The 23,410-nt window shown below is 29.5% G+C and overlaps 1 protein-coding gene across 3 annotated transcripts in view; it reads right to left on the reverse strand.

Moving 5' to 3' along the window:
- Positions 1–23,410, reverse strand: part of LOC149054191 (uncharacterized) — a 282,722-nt gene that overhangs the window by 105,074 nt on the left and 154,238 nt on the right. For all 3 annotated transcript variants that reach the window (XM_089230532.1, XM_089230533.1, XM_089230531.1), the window contains exon 5: positions 554–669. In XM_089230532.1, the coding sequence (XP_089086658.1) occupies positions 554–669 (116 nt within the window). The remainder of the gene's footprint in view (positions 1–553; positions 670–23,410) is intronic.

The raw sequence follows: 23,410 nt of genomic DNA on the forward strand, positions 1-23,410 counted from the left end.
CAACGTGCATTCGGATTATTATTTAATAACTATAAGGGCTGAAGACTATATATAGTTTACAACCGTCTTATTGTTCAACGTCATGTTCATACACAAACTTTTGTGCTCGTTTAAAGCTGTTTCGAGTTTGACTATTGGGAAGGGGAATAAGGGAATATTATCGTTAATAACACTCCTGTCTGCTTACATAGCCGACGGTATAATATACAACGAGTGGGTACACCGATGGAGTACCTTTTAGTCTGCAAATAATATTATACAATAATAATATTAATATGGGTTTGAAGGTTTAAAACGTTATAGGTATTCTACTGCAGTTAGAAAGAAACAACGTTGCTCGATATTATGCTTTACTGCTTTATGCTGCGGCAATATTATAGTGATTTATTATTGTCTATTGCTTTTGTTTTTCTCGCATTTATGAATAACCAAAGTGAAATAATGGGTCTTGTATAAAATTGAATCAAGTATCGTGCTGATTTTGCAGTTTACAACCGTAAATAAATGTACAAATATAATATAGTATAAATATATATATAATAGTGGTACTTACAATACACTGCTGGGGACCCTGTCTGTTGGGAGACATAGCTTTCGCCACCGGTTTTGACCGCCTCGACATATTTAACTTGCTCAAATCTGCTGACTTAACGTCTTCCGAGCTGCCAACTGTAAAATGGAAAAACTGATAATTAATTCTTATTCTAAAACTATAGCCATCATCATTTAATTTATATATATATATTTTTTTTATCACAGATTCCAAATAGTTTCATTAAACTTGATAAAAAAAAGTAGTTGGGTACATTTATGTGACATTTTAAATGTGTTACAATAATTGAATATTATATATTTTTATTTGTGAACAATAGTTAGAACGAGATTAATATATTAATTATTTTGAAAATGTTGCTGTTTTCGGATATTTAAAATTAAAATAAATAGAAATATGTTTAAACTTTTTTAAACTATCATTGTTTGTATTTGATTTAATTTACGAGTGATAATTAATCAAAACAAAATTGGATGAATTACCTACGGAAAGAGAAAACAAATCAAGAACTAGAGTTAAAGTTTTAACTGTGGCTTAACATAATAGTAAAGAAAAAACATATCTACGTGCCAGGGTCGAAAACATAAGATAATCCTTCACAACACATAAAATCGAATTCATAATAATTAGGTGCATTTATTACATAATTATGATATATTTATAATTCGCTTGCATTTTAGGCATGTGTAAAATTATGTCAATTTTCTAAACTGACATAAAAATTATTATCATCATTTAGTACATTTCGATGAAATGTAATAATAATCATCATTTTTCGCTATAGGCGGCTCACTCCTGCAGCAAAAACTGGGCAGATTGCGGTTAAGTGATTTGGTCGTCGTGTACCGCACACCCGCAAAGCCCAGACACTAAGACTCACACTCCCATCACACACACACTCATCAGTCATCTCTCCCTCATTACATTTAAGAGATCATATAATCCGTTCTGAACGAAAAACCGTCGGCAAACATTCACTCCCGGTGGTATTTGTGGCGGGGAATCGTCAGTTGTTGACGGTGAAAGAGGAAAAGGAAGAGGAAGAAGGGGCGAGAGAGAATGAGAGACAACGAATAAAGACGATATAGTTTAGAGATCGAGCGTTTGCTTTGACGAACCGCTACCGAATAATATACTCTTAGCTTGCGTGTGCACATAATAATGTATTATTATGTGTTTAATATATATATTAAACGCACGAAGTAGCGGCACAACGGCCGATCTCACATCGCGATTGGCAACGAATGCGTCGAACGCGACAAGATTAGTGACGTAGATATCCTAGGGCAAAGTGAGCAGTCCCCGGTGCCTCAAAACTTAGGAGGCCTTATTGTCACCTTGAGGGCCTATCGTAATTTTTCCAAACATTTTATACCTACTATTTATTAAAAATAATAAGACTATTGTTAATAATTACGATATACCGTATGTCGGTATAGTGTATACCCGTCCAGATTTTCATGGCTACAAATTACAATATGTATAATATTTTAGATTTAGATTAAAATTATGTTGGTCTAAATTAATTACTGCTCCGGACCCCAGTCCCATCTTGCTACGTTATCGGTCAAGAGGAGACGCACACTTCGTAGGTATATCGCGTATTATAATATACATGTTATAGCTATAAACACATAGTACACGACCGTAGCGAATTCGACTCAGCTATGACATAATAATTATTTGGTATCGGTTCTCCGAGAGAAAACACAGGCGAAGTAATAATAATGAGATTCGGTCAAAACGCGAGTGTCACGTATAATATGGAAAATACGTGGTCCAGAAAATGATCAAAGATACGACGCCTCAACCAATGTGCACCGAACAAAATAGTTCCGCTATTCAGAGATATTGGTTACACCACGTTATTATTACATTGCGTTTTATATCGAGTTGGAAACGTAATACTTTATTACTTTCAGCACATAATAATATAATAACCTGGTATATAGCTGCGGCTTATACATATTTTACACATCCTATACTCGTACTAATATTTTAACAATGTAATGAAAATATATAATATATTTAAGTGTTATATTATAATAATTGTTGAGCTATAAATAGTTCTATACGTCACTGACAAATAAAATTATCCTTAAAAAAAAAAAAAACAAATCAACGTTGATTCGACGACGTCTTGTAGCCGTTTTCGTTTTTGCGGTGACGTTTACGATAATTATTAAGAGTTATTTAAAACGCACGAAATACACGCGAAGATAGTTATATTTTATACCGAAGCTCTAAAATCTCAAACGTGGGCAAACAAAAGGGTTGTGTGTATTTTTGCGCGATGCTTACATTTCACATTTGTACGATGACGGCGATGATGAAAAGTTTGACTTGTTTATATACGTGCCGAGATTAAACCTAATATTTGAGAAACTAAATTTCATCTGTAAACTACAATAATAATAATGATATAAGCTCATCTCGTTTCGAAAACGCATGTGAGGAAATCCGAAATTGAGTACTCTGGCTGCTCTATACCTGCAACCTCACTTTGATTACAACATACACACACACACACAAACCACATTGTTGGAGGGCACGGACAGCGTAACTACAATAATATATCGAGCTCGTAAAACACGTGCTGTCGAAATTCGAATGTTTATTATCTCGTGTGAGGTGAAAGAAAAAAAAGAAGCGTATCTGCAACATGCAATTTTAATTATGGCAATACAACTATCCATTATTGTTTTATAATTGCGGATGAATAATAGATGAAGGCAAGCAAGTACAGAAGTCAATATTTTTTGCCACGTTTTCATTTTTAGGTGTACTACTTCACTCCGTCAAACTTCCCTTATCATAAATTCATCGGCCAACAAACATTATGAATATATGCAATCAAATTTTAGAATTTAATTCGTTTTACGATTATTAATTATATTTTATATTGCATCCAAGGATGGAAATTAAAACTGAGAAGGTCAGTACGCAGAAACACTAACTTCACTTAAGAGGACCGGTGGTGGCCCAAAGGTTTTCAACTTGGGACTATTCCGAGGGTGGGTACTGCAGTTACGAGGAAGCATATTCTGGAACCCAATATCATAATATTTTGAGTTCGAGTGCTGTTGTCGCATGAACGGATATTTATTTATTTTATATATAATATGCATAAAAGAAGCGGATAGAATTATTAAAATGAGAACGCCACTGTTTATTTTTTTAACAACTTTTCACGCAAACCTCAAACATATCTCTTAATTATTTTAAACTTACGAATACTTTACGGCTGAGCTATGCGCCGTCTACTTTGCACGAGAAAAACGGTAAGTAGTGTTATATATTATATATATGTACGAGTGCATAGCACGACCGTAGTTGTCCGCGGTACTTAGTGAGAAAATGTCTGTTGAACACATTGCTGTGAACTTTAACTGCGCTCCGTTTACTTTCTCCCTCGTTTTATTTTTTTTTTATAGCACTTCTTCCGAATCTCATCAACCTTTTTATGGGGAATTCATTACACAACGAGTTTCCCGAGTAATATATTTTACATTTGCTCGTTTATGCCACCACCGCAACAAACGTGCGCCACGACCTCGCCGAACGCGCCACCAATCCAACCTAAGTAGCTATTTTATAATATATTATGTGCACTGGAAACGGGAATCGTCGTTAGAGGGTGTGCAGGTTTTCGGGGATGGATATATAGTAAATAAATTGTTCGGGCAAAAGTATATAGTACCTACGCCCCTGAAAATTTCGATTTATGGTACGCATGCGCCTCGGAGGGATGTGGGTTGTGGATATAATGGATATATTATATGAGAGCGGTGCGGTGTCAGATTGTGAAATTTTATGGCCGTCGGTAGCGACGACGGAAACGAAAGATATATATATACATACCCAATAATCTATGTGCGACGTATATCATGAATATATACATATAGGTGGTGACAAAAACTATATATATATATTTACATATGGATAACGACGTGGAAAAAAAGAATTTTTTTCTTTTATTTTAATTGGCTTGTCTACGATCGAATACGTTTTAGTCGATATTACATTATTGTAATAAAATAGTATGGTCGATTACGATCAGATGTTTCTCTCATGTTTCTGCGGTTCCTAGATATCAATGCAGTATAATTTTACGAGACAAAAATAAATCGTCCTCACACTCAATACACTGGCAACACACCATTGGCGTGATTCATTACGGTGTGAGAATAACGCATAAATAATTTTATACGTAATTATTGTTCTCCTCGGTATAGAAAATATCGAACTGATATTGTGATATTTTCTTAAGATTTTGGGTAAGAGGCCCATGCTACAATGATATTATAATATTGTTTTACAACAATATGCCATTGAATATTTATGTAACTATTTTGGGACGAAAATAACACAACTTTAATCTAGCGCAGACGGTTTTTATCGTAACTCCGTATTTTATTTCCCTTATTATTCTACGAATTCATAACCGTGGTAATGTTATATCGATTCGACGAAATATATTTATGGTAAATGCATTGAAATCAAGTACCCATCAACCGTATAAATACATACATAATACATAGTTACTTATTATATATATATATATATATTTTACTTACAAAAAAAATCAACCTTGACTTTATATTATATTATGTATCATGCACGTTGCACTGCGCAATATTATTACACGTCGCAGTGAAAAACTCAATAATTATAATTTTTTGACGGTGACATGATACAAACCGTTAAATAAATAATGATATGCAATACTTGTGTAATTTTATTAACTGTCAGTATAATTACAATGACCTATTTTGAACTCGAAGACAATAATGATAAAAATAAGTAGAAATAGGTACCTACCTAATTTAAATGTAACAATTATATTATTGTATATGAACGTCTAATGAAATATTAATTTACCCTGTTTATTATTTCTCATAGAAGCATAACGGTAGAATAGCGACAAATTGTCCGACTGAACTCTTTATTTATTTTCAACTGAATAGAATGATGTACAAATTACAAGTACAATAAAAAATAGATATTAAAACGTATTTCGAACGCGTGGTATAGTTATATAGGTTGACGTGAAGTTAACAAATAATTATTATAGTATTTCAATATGATGGATTTCAAGTTATTTAATGACTATTGCCGAATAATTTTCGTGTAATAATAAATTAACAACTATAAATTAATATTGGTTATAATATAATATTATGTGTACAATTATTACATAATATTGGATACAGTGTCTACAGAAGTGGTTATTTTAAATTGTTGGTGTCATAATATTACACCACAGATGTTTGTTGATCTACTAACCAACAATTATCTCAGAGCAGTGCAGCCTAAGTCTTTAATTCAAAGTGTTGGGCTTATTTATTATTTTAAAATATAATCAAATTCGTGAAACGCATCGTAATCACTCAACAAGACACGCACCATATTATGATTGCATACGTGTTTATGGATGACAACGGCGGCGCTTGAGATTTTAAAACTGAGTCGTGTGCAACACAGAGGATTATTTTCTCACTGACAATATATAATAATATATTATATAATATTATGTGTGTGCGTTCGATAATAATATTATAAATTATATGGACCGTGCCTTACGGTGCAAAACACGGCACAATGCAATGGGAGGTATATATTTTAAAAGATGTCTATACACGACTCGGCCACCCGTTTACAATAACCGTTGTACGCCTTCATTTATGGTGCTCATAAAACTTCTCTTTCTTTTTCTCTCTCTCTCCGAACACTGCAGCACACCTAGACCTGCCTTCGTGTGCGTGTGGGTGTGTGGGGTGGTGGTGGTGGCGATGGGAGAAGGAGGAGGAGTCAGAGGCAGTTTCACCATTCACTATATGTGTGTGTTGTGTGTGTGTGTGTGTGTGTGTGTGTGTGTGTGTGTGTGTGTGTGTGTGTGTGTGTGTGTGTGTGTGTGTACGCCGTACGGACAAATGGTGGCTAGTGTTCCAGATAACGTTTTTCGGGTAACAATGTTTTTTTCCCAGCGAGAAAGTACGTGCTCTCGTAAAACAATAGGGCTTCATCGGACTTCGCAAAAAGCTTCGGTTCCGAGAAAGAAATATATATATATATATACACGCATAGCCCATGAGTGTGTGTGTATGAACGAAAAGGGGAAAAATAGCACTCTCTATATATATATATATACATAAATATGTATGTATATAACTACATATATACACACGCATATATATATATATATATATATTGCATTATATTTACGATGGAACACGGGGCGGTGAGCGGAGTAGGATTGTAGATTATATACGGTGCTGTATGTGTAATCGCGTGTTGTTGGCCGGAAGATTAACGAGCCAGGTGGCTGGAAGCGCGTGGCATAACGGATATATTATTTTTCGAGATATGACCCGGATATGAGGGAGAAAACATAAAAATGAGATGCGAGAAAAAGCGGAGAAAAAAAATATCGATATGACGGCATCGGTGGCGGAGAACAGTGGGGAATAATATCGAGACGAAATAATAAAATAATAATATATTCGAATTTCGTCTTCTGTGAATTTCATCGGAATTCGGAATGTTATAATATAGGTATAACTGTCTAGTGAATGTGAACGAAAGAAAATGATTTTATTGTTAATAATCAGATGCACTCAACACACCGTGAATTCAAATATTATCTACAAACCACGGTGATAAATTTTGGCGAATATTAGTCGAGTCGTGAGTTATTTGGATCTTGTAAAATATAATAATATTTGAATTATGTATTTAAAAAAACACACACTAGACGTAATATTATCATTTCATCACATCGAATTCTTTTATAATAATAATTATTATTATAATCGATATTAAACCGTTTGGACGAATAATTATAATGTTGTAATAATTCAGCGCTAAATACGTATAATAGGCGCGAAAATGTATAAAGTGTCAAAAGATAAAAGAACATAGTTTTTTAAGCTTGGCGCACCATATGATGAGATTATGGACATGGAGGTTACCTGCTTATATCTACATTGTATGTTATTGTGTTTGTCTCGTTCACTTTTCTAGCTACATTGATCGAACACGTTAATGAATCGGCATCACGTCTGGACAACGAAAAAGAAGAAGAAAAGTCTTTAGAGTTATCGTTCAAAGGGCATTCATCAAGGGCGCGACTTTTTCGATACCATAAACGGTTATCTTGGCTCCTCTATACAGATGGTCTTTTGTAAAACTCTATCCGCTCTCTTATTTTCTCTATCACTCTCCCGGTCTGCGCAGTATCTCGTACGAGATCTGCTGACGAAGCTACACGGCTCAGTCCATTAGTGTAATTTGTTTTAGTCCGGGCCCCTCCGACTCGCGAAGAAATAAAAGAACTTTCTGAATGAAAAAAAAATATATATATATATATGTCGGGGACGAAGGGTAAGAAACTATATTACTGGACTTTAGAACTTTTATCTCATTCAACCGATCGGAATTGATTTGGACCTCCAAAGAAGAAGAATGCCAGCCTTTAATACTCTCGTTTGATTTGAATGACCGTTTCCTTTGGCCGATTCGTCCTGCAATGACGTTTTTATTCGCATTCGAACCGAGTCTTTTGACCTAAGTGGAGGAGGGGGAGGGTAAGTGGAGGAACTCGGAAATAAATGTACGGAAGATTTTTTATATACATATTATTTTCGTTGAAGAAAAAACACAATTTTCCCAATCCCGACTGCTGCAGCAGTAACCTATAACGATTTAGTGAGTTTTTACCGAGCACATGACCATTATTTTTATTTCGGTCGTTTAGTTTATCTGATTCGAATATTTAGATAAAGCGTGTATTATGTAGTAGTATTGGTCCTTTTCGTTTATATAATGCCCCAGATTCTTATCTCTGAATAATAATAATAAAAAACAAAAAAAAAAAAAAACAGAGATTTGCGTTTTGGTTGTTATAAAAACTCGTGTGTGCGGCACAGGTTTGAATTAAAAACGGCATATACGAAGACGATGTTGAGAGTTTTTAGAAATGTTCAAAAAGATTTATATTGAAAACCTGGGAAATCTTCATTCACCGGAAAAGGTCTTGTTCGCGTGTGTATAACAGTTCTTACAGTTTGGGCTTTAAGCAGCGACGACAGCGCAAGATTTAAGCATCGTTTTTAAGCATCTTTCACAAACCACATAAATCCTGCAGTAGGTACTGGAGCAATGGAAACTTTTGGGTTCGTTGTCTCTGGAACTCCGAGTACAGTGTCTCAGACATAAATCGCCCCGTGGCCGTAATAATGCACATCTATGAACCTATATGGTACCTTTAAGATCAAAAATGGACCAGACACAAAGGCGTTTTTGTTTATGTATTATTGTCATGTTTTTGCGTTCACATGTGGCTGTAAACATATATATATATATATATACATAGGAATCTATACAAGAATCTTGAATATGTTTATATATGTTAAAGGACATAATATAGTACCGTTTACAAATACATCAACTCCATCTAATAACTTGTTTACTCTTATATAGGTGGCATTACGACAGATTTTATGAATCAACACATTACCTCAAGTTATTATTACGATATAGTTAGTATTATAATCACCAAAGTCGTGACCATATTCATTCTTCAATATATAATACCATCGTATTTCAAGTTTGTACGATTTGTTCTCAATGAATGGTATTAATTTTTTACAACCGAAAAAAAATCTACCATCACTATTTATCATATTACATTATCACAACAAAAGCTAAATCGGAGAAGACCAGGACAATAGTTTATTAAATTAGTAAAAGTTTATTTTTTTCGGGACCTAGCTTGATTATTCAGTTGTTACTTGTTACAAATATATCGAATCGATTCAATAACCTGTTTACTCTATAATGGATACAGGTAGGAAATTACTAAGAAAAAAATTACTTTGTTTGTATTCACATTAATTTGATTGTCATAGAATATCAATACTGCAAGTGTTATATTTAATAATATTACGTTTGAAAAACACTATTTAAATTAATACGATTTTTACAGTATATTTTTAATTTTATGAAATATACTTCAAAAGATACACATTCAAAACTACAATATTGTTTTGATGAATTCGACTAAACTATAATCAATGTATTAACTTTATAATATTAAAATATATTGTTTGAGTTCAATTACTAAGTTTCAATGTAAAAATAAATAATATACTATTTAGGCAGCTTCGAAATTCACATAATTTAAACAATGATCCCATTACGTTTGTTGTGTATTTATCGGTGTAACTTCGGCAGAAAATATAGACATCACTTTGTCGTTTATTTTCTCCAATGTAGATGAGAAAACGTCAGCTATTTCAGCATTTGAACTTTTAAACTCGACCCAAACAAGTTTAATTCAATATTTTGGCCTAAGAGAAAACATTTGCTAAAGGCCTTTAAAAGACAACATCTCTCTCAAATCATCTAAAAATACAATTGTTAAAAGAACTGTGTACACTGTATACTAATAACGAATTCAATTAGATAGTTGTGAACATTGTTAGAAAACAACAATTAAAAACATATACTGAATTTTATTAATATTTATTTTTTCCGAGAAAACATTATTTAAAACAAAATTTATTGTTATGCGAGTAACTGAAAATAATGTTAATTAGGGCACAAAAGAGACAAAAATATATTCATACCATTAAATAAATAAGTTAAAGCTTAATTTAAAAATAATTTAACCCCCCAAAAATGAAGACAAGATTATATATAATTTTGTTTTCTTAATATTGTAAATTTTAGAGTAAAAAACATTTGCAAGAGGAAAATACTGTAATACTATTTTAATTGCATATACTTGACTAAGCAATTTAAATTGCATACATCTAAGATATTTAAACTATTGTTTACAAGACTTTCATGAGGTATTTTTAATAAATTCTCAAAATCAACTAATTCTAGTATAATAAAATATTTCATGTTTAGTATAAAATTACTTTTATTATTTTAATTAACATTTATGAAAAATAAAACGGATTGAGATAAAACTTTTAATTTTGCTAGTTACTTTTTACTTTATCTACGTTTTTGTGCGATATTCTAAAAAAAATATAATATTATGTTTTGTGTACAATAATAAATATTATATTATTATATGTATATAACATAAAATATTCCAATACTTTTAATAACTTATTTTTTTATTCATATGAAATGAAGTATGGAAATCAGTTTTATCATAGAATTTAATATTACAAGTGTTTAATAATATTTTAAAAGTATGTAAATAATGAGTTCTCTCGAGCAAACTCAAAGTAATATGAAGTTGAATGAAAAACACTAAAAAGTAATTCCAGTATATAGTTTATAATTTTTCCGTTTCAATTATTAAATCATTATTATTATTATTATTATGAAAATTAAAACAAAAATACAATATTTTGCAATTATCAAAAAATGTTATAATACTGGATGTGTGTGCAAGAGTTCAGCTAGCTGTTGTATGAGATGGGAAATAATATTTTAAAGGAATTGTTAGATAATTATAATTATATACAAGTATGTGTAGGTAAAATAAATAAAATAATTGTCAGTTTAATATTTTATACATTAATCAAGTTGTAATTACAAAAAAATTTACTATTAATGTAATTTAATGGAAGTGATTTTTTTGTAAAAGTATAATAATAATAATCGTACGCTTGAATAATTAACTTAAGCTTAAATATGATAGATGAAATGTATGGATCTGTCTACTGTCAACCAAGACGAATATAGTAATTTTAAAGTTATTTCCATATTTAGATATATTATACAAGGATTATGTATTTAACGTATATCACTTTTCGATTAAATAAGTTGTGTACCTAATTGTTGTAAATTAAAGCATAACTGCAGTTTATAATCATCGCAGTACCTATGAGATTACTTTGAACAGACCTTGGGATACTATAGGTACTTGCGGTAACTGTTTTTTTTCTTTATCAACTGTGAATATTCGAAAAGAAATATGTTGAAACACAATTTTTAGATTTATTTTGAATAGGTAAAGTTTGGAAAACATCGTGATGTTTCCCTTTATGATGCTATATTATAATATTAAAAATTAAAAATATATATTTTATAAAAAATGTCAAGCAAAAATATTCTGTAAAAATTACAACAGAAAACGGCCGCCTTAATACAATATTTATTTTAAAATTGCTTCACCATAAATATTAGTTTTTTTTCATCGTTTCTTACAATTATGATATTATGTTTTCCCAAAAAAAAAGTGACTTCTTTAAAATGTATAGTATATACGTCATAATAATATATGTATGTTGTACCTATACAAGCTGAGTATATTGCTTCTAAACAAACCGATATTGCAATATAAAAACGTTATGTTCATAAATAATAACAATGATTTGTTTGTCGTAAATATTATTAAAATAACAAAAATGTTAAATACTGCTATGTACAACATGCATTCAAGTAAAAATAAATTATAAAACATTTTGTATTATTTAGGGCAGAGCAGAACGCCCAATAGACGATCGCGGGCCTATACCATGCAGGCCAGTTGGCTAATACGGATGGATATACATTTTTAATATTATTATCATAGGGACAAAATAGGATGCGCCAGTAATTCCGTTAAATTCGTGTTTCCTTGAAACCGTGCGTGTATTAGATAGTTGATTTTCATTATGATGATATTTTCATCTACCTATGCGTTTTAAAAACAGTTTTTTTTTTTTTTTACTTATATATTATTATTATTTATTATTTTGTTATTTGTAATTTCGGTAAAAATATTGATGCATAAAGCCCATACTCTCTATAGCATACCGCAAAACCAAACGACAGGGGTTTAAAACGTTTACATTTATATCTATATAAATATAATACTCTTGTGTGTGTGCGTGGGTGTGTATAATAGTATGAGCGTGTATGGGATGGTGAGTGTATGCGTGTGGAGTATAGAAATGTATGTATATGCGTGGCTGTATTTCCCAGAGGAGAATCACGACGGTCTCGCTTAATTAAATATATTCGAAAAAGCATTAATTCTGAATCCGGACTTTTACGTAGCGCCTCGACCGGTGTGCGTATCACAAAAGCGGTGGCGGCTCGCCAGTTCCAAATGCATATTATATAAAGTCCCCGACATCGATATAAATAAAATTGCCCAATAAATATAAAAATTCACTTTATTTTCCTTTTTTTTTTTACTTATCAATTTCATGACCCTAACGAGTCGATATTTGTTTTAAAAATGCATTGTACAAGCAGACAATATCCGCACATCAGTGTAACGCAAATAAATTATTTTTGAATCAAATAATATTTTGTTTTTTTCCTCCACTATCCTTAAAAAAATTAGCCATGAAAAAGAAAAAAACATATATATGGCACAGGACGCTTCAAATAATAGAAATATTATACCAAAATGATTAAACATTTTTTGTACAGCTTATCTTATTATAGCACACGTAAATTTCAAGCACACACGTTAGAAAATATTAATTATTATTTGTTATAGATAAAATGCAATGTTTTTATAATTATAGAATAAAATAAGTCATACATAAATTTGAACCAGCGGTGGGATCCAGAAAATTTTTTTTCCCGTTTTCGCTTTTTAATTTTAGATTTTGAACGAAGTGATGAATGTATTGATTTTAAAATGATGTGTGTGTGTTTTTTTTTTTTGTTTGTTTTTGTGCCTGTGTACAGCATAACTAGTCGAAATATCTTCAATTTCAAACTTTAGGGTTGGTTTCCGATGTAAAAGTGAATATCCTTGGTGCATTATAGAGGTCAAAAGTAAAAAAAATCGAGAAAAACAAAAAAAAAATGACAGAAAAACGGGAATTTTTACGCAAAACCAGTTTTCGACCAAATCGATATTTTTATATGGTTATAATTCAAAAACTAATCACTGTAAATACTTGAAATTTTCACCAAATGTTTATGTTAATGTTATCTATATACAGTTTAATTCTCAAAAATTTTTGATTTTTTTTTAGTTATTTATAGACCACTGAAATTTTCGTTTTTTTTGAAGTGTCGGTAAAAAAATGTTGGACGACCAAAAGAACTTGAAAATTTAATACAAGGTTCCTTATAAGTTGTTATTATTGTAGCTAAAAAAAATTAAAAATCGTTATTCACAATCTTTTTTGTAAGCGTTTATAGTTCAAATTTTTACGAAATATGTCGAAAACGCGAAAATTTGCAAGTAATTTTGAAGTTTAAAAATCATAAAATTTTTTCTGTTTATAACTAAGGATTAAAAATATAACACTAAGTTTTCCATAAGTTTTCCTTCAAATAGCTATAGAGAAAACTCGAAGCGTCATTATAGGAAAAATTTTAAGTGCGTTTGAATTTTAAATTTGTACGAAATAGCGTAACGATAACGATTTATCCTAAAACGATTTTAAATATTTGTTATTTTTCAAAAAGTATAAGTCGTAGATACTTGAAAATTTTATCAGTTATTTAGATTGGCGTTTTCATTACATGATTTAATTTTCAAAATATTTTGACATTTTTCGAGATATTTATAGACAACTGAAATTTTCAATTATTTTGAAAATTTTCTTTTGAAGTGTCGATAAAATTTTTTTAGCCCTATCAAAATACTTGAAAATTTAATACAAAGTTCCTCATAAGTTATTCTTATAGTAATTAAAAACTTATAAAAATACGTAGGCAAAATTTTTTTTATTAGCATTTGAAGTTCAAATATTGACTAAATACGTAAAAATTACGAAAATTCGCAAATTATTTTAAGCTTGAAATTTATACAAAATTTTCTTTTTAAATTAAAGATTTGAAAATTTTTAATTATCTATAATATATCCTAGACTGACAAATCATCTCCGTTCAGAATCGTTTTTCGTATACAATGATACCTATCATTGCATTCAAATCTAACCTACCCTAGTCAGAGGTCTACCCCACCACCTAATGTACAGCAGAGCGACATCCACTTTTTTTTAGATTAAACACATTTATTCAACATAACAACTGATGTTTATTATTTGATATTAAAAAAAAAAAATTGCTGTTTAATTGTATTAAGCGTATATAAGGGGCGGGACCCGTTTCGCCCAAAAATGACCGTACCCGTTTCGCCCGGGTACCCGTTTTGCCCAAATTTTATTTTTATATGATTTCCGTTTCGCCCAGAGTAGTTTAGACCAATTTAAAATTAAGTTGGCAATAGTTCAGTCAAATATTAGGTATATTTTAGGGAACGTTATAATACCTATAGCAATAATCCAGTCGTTATCGAATGAAATTACTCGTTATGAATTCATAAAAAACATGTGTAATAATTTTAAAAATAAACTTTAGGTGGTATTAATAATTATATTTTGAACGATTAAAATCGATTTTTTTTATAAGATATGTGTAAATTTTTATGACGTTAATTTGATTTTTTAATGATAAGTATTTATAAATGTTGTGTGGACTAAATTTTTAATGTGTTAAACTTTTGTGAAAAAAAAAAAAATGACGTGTGTATAGTTTTTGGAAAACAAAGAGGTGTTTTCTGGATAACGCTAAATGATACTCAAGTATTTGACTGAACTATTGCCAACTTAATTTTAAATTGGTCTAAACTACTCTGGGCGAAACGGGAATCATATAAAAACAAAATTTGGGCAAAACGGGTACCCGGGCGAAACGGGTACGGTCATTTTTGAGCGAAACGGGCTACGCCCTATATAAGCTATATAAATTACTTCGTATAATGTACCATGTTGTTATATAGTTATCAAAACCGTAAACACATATACAAATACAATGTAATTTGAACCTAGGTATTATTGAATGATAATATATGTAACTTTGACTAAAATAAAATATTATTCTGTATAGGTACTTACATGTATAAAATATGACGTATCAGTATAGAAAAACAATTATTACAATAATATTATCTATAATAAGTAAAGTTTTTCGACAAAACGTAAAATTTTTTTGTGTAATGGCAATAGCCTGAAAATGTTTAGTTATTGGATTTTACCTTTCACACGTATAGGTTGTAGGTATGTACGGATAAACAAAAAATTAGTCAATTTGTATGTTAAGTGCTATTTTACAAAAGAGATAAATTCACACAAATTGATTACAGAAGAGTTGGTAAATATATAGGTACTCCCCCTATTCGTCCCATCGTTATTTTTCCGGACAAACAGGTGAAAAAATTAACCACAATAATCGAATTCGGGATTAATGCCGATCGGATTACACGCCTGACATTTATCCATCTATCATAATTAGTCTGTTCAGGACGATTAAATACGCAATGTTGTGCGGGGTATATATTTCATCAAAAACGAGTACCTATTCCGGAATCTCGCCAAGATTGGTTTGGCTCTCTGCAGAATATCATGGGTGCACAATCCATCGAGGCAAGTTTCTAATTATAATATTTTATCTGAAATCTCTACAAAAGACAAAAATATAGGATTTGAAGTTTCTAAAATTTGCTTTAAGAAATAGGCACATTGTAGAGCCTATACGTATTAATTCGTAAATTTATTAGTACCATTAATATCATAACTGATAATAAAATATTCGTAAATAACTACAGACATTTCAAAACATTTTTAAATTACATAGGTACATTTTAATTCAAATAACGTAAAATGTGAAGTATTACAAAATATTCAAAATGTGTACGTTTAAAATTGGTGTAATAAATATATACTATTATACTATATATTGCCTAGCAGCTAGTCGATAGCATAGGAACGTGATTGAATTGTTTAAATTTAAAATTTGACATATCAACAAAATAATCGTGCTCCGGAAAATGTCAATAAGTGCTATAGAATTAAAATATTACACATTCAAGGGAAACGCGTTTTCGAAGTAATTTTATTTTACACAATAATTTTAAATTTTTACTGTAAGATATAAAATAACACGTCATTTAAGATTTTCATTTACACATATACAGTTAGTTTGCGCAAACTAGAGTTAATATGGTCCGTTTGCGCAGTTTAACTGAACGAATAAACCCACCTTTAGTACTGACACATTTAACAAAGGATAAAGGTTTATTCTGATTAATTTATGATATTATATGCTTTGACATAAAACGAGGTTAGAATTAATTAACTGTCTGCAGGACCGACGAGTCCTCGACAATATAGTTAGCTACGATAACTGTAAAAATGACGTATTAAGGTTATTAATAATATTAACCACTTGTCTGTACAAAGGTCAAAGTGGTATTTTTTTTCTTCAAACATAGGTATATATTATATGAATTCTTAATTTATCAATATAGTGTAATTTGTGTCAACACAGACAAGGAATTAAAATATTTAATTACAATAAGTCAATAATAGCAATGTTCAATACTATATTATTACGTTAGTACCCTACTACTATAATAATTAATACGTTACTGTAGACAACTTAATAGACATAACAAATAAATTTAAATAAGAAAGACTAGATAATAATATAAACTATTTAAAACGTTCGTCGGATGAACAAAATATTATACAGAGTTAATTTTAATAATCAAATCGATGGCGAAATGTTTGAGTTTTTTTACGAATCGGTCATCATTATTAATAAATACCAAACATTAAACGCAGAACGAAAAACAGGAAAATAACATCCCAGAGGAACATCAATAATTACCGTAGGTACATAATTGTACTAGTATTATTAATTGACAGTCTGAGATCGTCCTGTCAAATATAATTGAAGTCGGTTAACTAAAACTATTTTCGATAAGTTTTCTGCGGATCGTACATTTCTCCAAGCTTTAAATTATTGTTCTTTGTTTTATCCCTGGGACTTGATAAAGATATTTTTTATAAAATAAATATATACACATATAAATATTATAAGTCAAAACTACATATTACCTAAGAATGATGCAGTGAATTATATAGCTCTGACATAAACAGTATAAAATTAAATAAATATTTTTAAAATCATATTGTGTCATACCTCTATGAATAATATTTTTCATACTACAACATACTCATTGCTCAAGTCATTATTTTTTAATTTAAATGAGAATTTCAGATGTCCGTACAAAATTTATTTGTATATTATATAAATTTAGAATATTTTGAAGAACTCTGTACAAAAATATGTTCACGGTAGGTATTAATATTAAAATTAAAATTTACATGAATTGTTTACAATACAATATCTTTCAAATTTTATTTTCCTGATTTTCACATTTAAATATTATCAACTACCAACAAAGTATACCTAAAAATGTTTATGAAAATAAATGTCTTATTATTTTTAAATTTATTTGATTAAAAACTATGAGGTAGGTACCTTGTATTAATTCGTTTACATTATTGACTTAGCATAAATAAACTAAAATTATAAACAACCAACTTATTGTTTTAGCCATGGAAATAATGGTTGAAAATTGAATGAAAATGTTTAATGATAATAATGATTTTTCATAACTAAAGTAGTATTCTCTACAAATAACTTAAAACGTATATAGCAATTTTTAAGGTGATCGATTTAAAATTTAAAAAAAATTCCTCAGCGTTAAATTTCTTACGAGTTTATGTATTTTGTACGATCTATATATGTTTTTATCAGCGATCTGATACACGCATGAAGCAAACAAACATTGCGTGAAATTGCGTTATGAAATCCGAAACGTGCGGACTACAAACCGTATATTATTTTTATACCAAAAAATATGTATACAATAATTATTAATTATATTATGTTTATATATACACCGACCTCAAGTAAAGGTAAAATATTTTATGTTAAATTTTGTTTGAATATAAAATGAATGGTATTTAACTATTAAGTAATTCCATATCGATGTTTCTATAAGAATTTGTTTATTTCTTGACTTCGATTCCCTTCCCCTACCATTCATGGATTATGGCTCCTTTAATACGTAAAAACGTACTTAATGCAATATGTGATCTTGAAGTAAACTTTATCTATATAGAGTTTCGGCCATTTCATCGGTTAGAATTATATGATCAACGAAAGCGTATCATAGAATATTTTATTGAAGAAACTACGGTACTAAAGAGAAATTCTGTGTATATTAAACGATAAAACAACGCACTGGCAAAGGCAATTAATGATAGCTATCTATAAGAGCATTTATTCCACGTAACGTTCGATCGTTTAATCAGCAGTAAAGGGGGAATGAAAGTTGAAACGGTTTGGAGGTATTAAGGATATTCATTTTCATACTTCCGACCGAAAGTTTAAAGTTGATCAACAGAAAATTGGTCCTGTGCGTCTGAACCCAGGATGATTCCGTTATCCAAAAACTAGTAAAACTATTTCAATAGCCAGCAATACAGCAGTTACATTTAAGAAAAGAACTTGATCAATAAAAATCTTTTCTATACTCTAAAATGTTTCTTTAAATGTTTTCTAAATTATAATGAAGTAGGTGTTATTTTAAACACGCTGTTGTTAATATTATAGATTTTGGTTTTGATCAAAGGTCGGTAATATCACATTATATTTGATGCATCATTATAGATTATAGTATGTCCAATCTCTTATGTAACTAATTTATTTGGGGAAACTGCTTTGACATATTATTATTAAAATAAATTTCAAATATAGGACAGTTTCATGTAAGCACCATAAGTTTCTAAAAATATAAGGTAATTACGACCTAGGTTAGGAGTGCTTTCAATATACGGTCATGCACTGTTGGGAGTCTAGAGGGCCTGTTTATTCATGGTCGAAGCCTTAGATCCTTGTGAACTCATACTGATGGAAACTAAAGGACTTAATTATATTGCCTTGGAGTCTAGGTTTCATCTAATGTATAATGCGTGAATAACATGGTCATCAGCTCCTTTAAAGTTCATAAAGGATCGAGGAACAAACCTTTGAAACGTTTGCCGGGTAAATGCAATATAATTTTCAACCCAAAACAAAATATTATGTCGACCCATTACAAGTAATAATTATTCGAATAGAATTATCGATGAAAGTACTAACCTTCAGTTATTTATAAATTATTACATTATAGACTTAATAGATAATACAAGTTAACCACTTCACACATGAGGACAATGTACAGTTCTAGTTTAACATCATATATAAGAACCTAATAATGTACCTACGAATGTTATTATTTCAATATGACGCAAAACCTTATCACCAGCTCAATATAAATAATTAAAATACTGCGCAGACAAAATAATTTAAATGTTAGAGACAGAGAAGTCAATATTGTACGCAATTTTCTGGTTTTTTTTTTTTACATAGTTTTAAGTAGAACTTTATAATATTATGTTAGTGTTATTCAAGAAAGTAGGTAGTAAATTATTATTTTGTAAGAAATAAAATATCCGTAGAAAGTTTAAGTTGCTAAAAAAAAGAAATCATAATTATAAAGCTAATGTCATTCTTATTTGAAGCTTTTTACTTCATTCAAACAAACTTTTCAAGAAAAATTACTGCTTATTAATGCTTCTATAAATAGGTACTATAAATACTTGGCGATATAAGTAATCTTTTGAAATTCGATCAACTTTTGAATAAAATTATATTGAAAGTACTGACAACAACAAACTATTACAGATGGTATAAGCATTTTTTCATACATTTATAATTTATCTTCATCATAATGAATATTTAATAAATAATTAATTTTTTATAAATATCGGGTTTCACTCAAGCGATAAATATTTTTTTTATTATTCAAATGCATTCAGATGAATTTATTTACAATTTTTACTTATGCATTTTATGAAAAATTAAGAAGAAACATCATTGAAATATAATTTATCGGTGTACAAACATAGGTAAATATAATATTCTGGTTTTCTTCACTATAGATTGCATTATAGTTCAGATTTGGTTTTTATATGACATTGCATTGCTCAGACCGATCTCAATAACTAAAATTATTCGAAACCGTATGCTGTCAATTCAAATTCCACGTCCAGAATTTGACACTGAATGGAAAAAAGGTGACGTGCTAATTTTCGGTAATCGAGAAGGTGTTCAGAACAATTCTAGAAACTAATTTTCTTGCTGATTAGTACATTTAGGAACATTCATATAAAATGTGAACCCTCCCATTTTCATGCCCTTCCTGACGAAAAAATATATATTTTTTTAAATAGCTCCTTATTTCTAGAACAATATTATCTTACTTACATGAACGTCATTACTTTTTGTTTCCTATACTTTGAAAATTTGCCATTTTATATAATCTTATCGAATTATCTATTTTGTCGCCCATCACTAATATTATTATTAATTTATGATTTAATAAAATTATTAAAACCGGTTAGTTTAAATTAAGTTTAATTAATTTTTTTTTTTTTTGAATAACGGATAAAATAAGTTAGATATATAAAGATATATAAAGAATATAATTCTGATTTTCTAAATATAACGAATAATATTGTACCGGTTAATGTGTTTATATTAAAAGTATTTGCACTCGGTGATTTTTAAAAAAGTTAATGAAATCTTACAATTGTATAATATAAGACAATTCCAGTCATTTTGTGTGTTTATGGAAATAATAGATGGTTTAATAGTTTCGTTGTGGTTCAATTCATAATTATTATTATTATTATACTATGTAGTATGTTCGCGGTTCGTCTTGTGGAGTGTGGACCAAAATATGGCTGATTCAAAATCAGAATCAGCCGTGGTTGTTGTCTAGGCTATTCCTGATATTTAAACACGATAAAAGCCCTTCGAACAACGTAGGTTTCCACGTCGGTAATCATTGTTTACTGTTTGCCATTAAGCTCGCACGTAACCTAAATAAATCTGAATAATCCGACAATGGACTCAAGTACCTGTCTGTTGTTCCTCACCCCACTCACCGCCAGGCAGCTTGCTCTGGCCCACCTACGGTTGTCGTTTAATTAAACTAAGACGTGTTGAGTGCACACACACACACATATATATATATATATATATATATATATATATATGTATGTGTCCCTTGTTCCATTCAACGTGACTTGTTTTCACACAGCCCGTTTTATGCACATACATATTATATAGGTCCTACTGCCAGCGCGCTGTACTGTTGTAGAGTATTTTTTTATTTTATTTATTTTATTATGCTACGAACCTACTAGTTTTCCATCCAAGTTTAAAATTAAATTTTGTATTTAAATACGTTTATGTATAGTACGGTAATTAATAATATGCCACTTTAAGTGACTTTTTCTAAGCTATATTTCTTATTAGTTTTTTTTTCTAGAGCAAATATATATGTCAAGTGTTAAGTCATAACGTTAAAAAAAAAAAAAATAAATAAATAAATACGTCGTTCACATGTTGTTGTATATTTTCGCCCAACAGTCAATTTAAGCATAGGTGCATGATATTATTATTTTATATAGTTAGGGTAAATTTCTAATAATTGATATTCATCACTTATATAATACACGTAGCTATATAGAATGCATAGCCACACAGCCACCTAATATAATGGAGAACATTTTAACTTTCACAACATTAAATATCATATAAATCTATAAGCACCGTATAAATATTTGAAATAACAAACGATTCCAGTGAAAGATTAAGTTGACATTAAAGGATGCATTCTTTCTTTTATATTTTAAAATTTTTGCCATTCGTATACATCATTGTAAACGATTAAGTATTAATTTACATTTTAAATAAATATGTAATAATATGTACTGTGAAGTATATTATTTTAATAATATGTTGTTTATCAATAAATAATTTATAAATTAACTTTTATTAGATTATATGTTAACAAGGAATAGTAACTATTATATTAATATTGTAAAAAACTCCTCTAAACAATGTTGAGAAACGTTTTTAAAGATTTAACGTCAAAATAAAAGAAACGTCAATCACAATTACATTAGTATTTAATAAAGTTTTTATTAAGTAAATTTATTATGAATAAAACATAACGTTATTTGTCAGAAAACGCTGATAGTATTTCATAAATAAATATATATTAAATATAACTGAATAAATGTTTTTGAAACGGATGTGATTTATTTGTTCAAATCATAAAAGTTCTTGAAAGAACCTACACTTGTATTTGATTTTGTTACGTGTTTTTTATTGGATTACAGGAAGTCCGAAGAATCGAATACGTTGCTTTCGTTTTAAATTTCAACTATTTTCATCAACTACTTCGACAGCCAAATAAACAAATGCCAACAGTTTAAAATTACACACACACACGAACAACGTACATCAAAATGTTTAAAGGTTTTTTTTTTGGGATTTGAAATCGTTTTCCTGTCTATTCACATGTCCTTGTATATTAGTGTATATTACAAATAGTACACTTTAACCAATATGTCGACTGATTTTTTTATTATGTTATGGGTTATACATGTATTCAATAAACTGTCGACTGTAAGGGATTACCAAAACCTGATAATATTATTAAAAAGAGTTATAGAATACATACTTTTGTCAAAAATATATTATTTACATCCCGGATTTTAATAGAAAAAAAACAATTAAATAGGTAGTTACTTTTTTGATATAATACTACGTCATAATATAAACCGAACATAATGAATTAGAGTTATTATTACTATTTATACCTCTTTGTTTCTATGTTTAGAGTTTTATAATTTGACTAAGCAAGGTAAGCTTGAAATGCTAATAAATTAATAATTATATATTTACATGCATTCAGAATGTATTAATTAAAATATTAAATGAATATGTTGCATAAGTAAATATTTCAAAGTATCTGCAAATAAGTTTAGGTATATATTTAGTCATAGTAAACTGTTGTTTGTGATTATATATGTACAAACAAATTAAAATACCTATCCCTTGTGTAGTTGTGTGTAAATTTAAAACTAACAGTGTACAATTCCGTTAAGGAGGATACGAAAAAAATTATTCACTTTAAAATAAGAAAAATTATTAATATAATATATAATTTTATAAGATAATTTTTGA

The sequence above is a fragment of the Diuraphis noxia genome, unplaced genomic scaffold, assembly GCF_037042655.1.
Source record: "Diuraphis noxia isolate RWA-SAM2 unplaced genomic scaffold, SU_Dnox_SAM2 contig0009, whole genome shotgun sequence".
Classification (NCBI taxonomy): Eukaryota; Metazoa; Arthropoda; class Insecta; order Hemiptera; family Aphididae; genus Diuraphis; species Diuraphis noxia.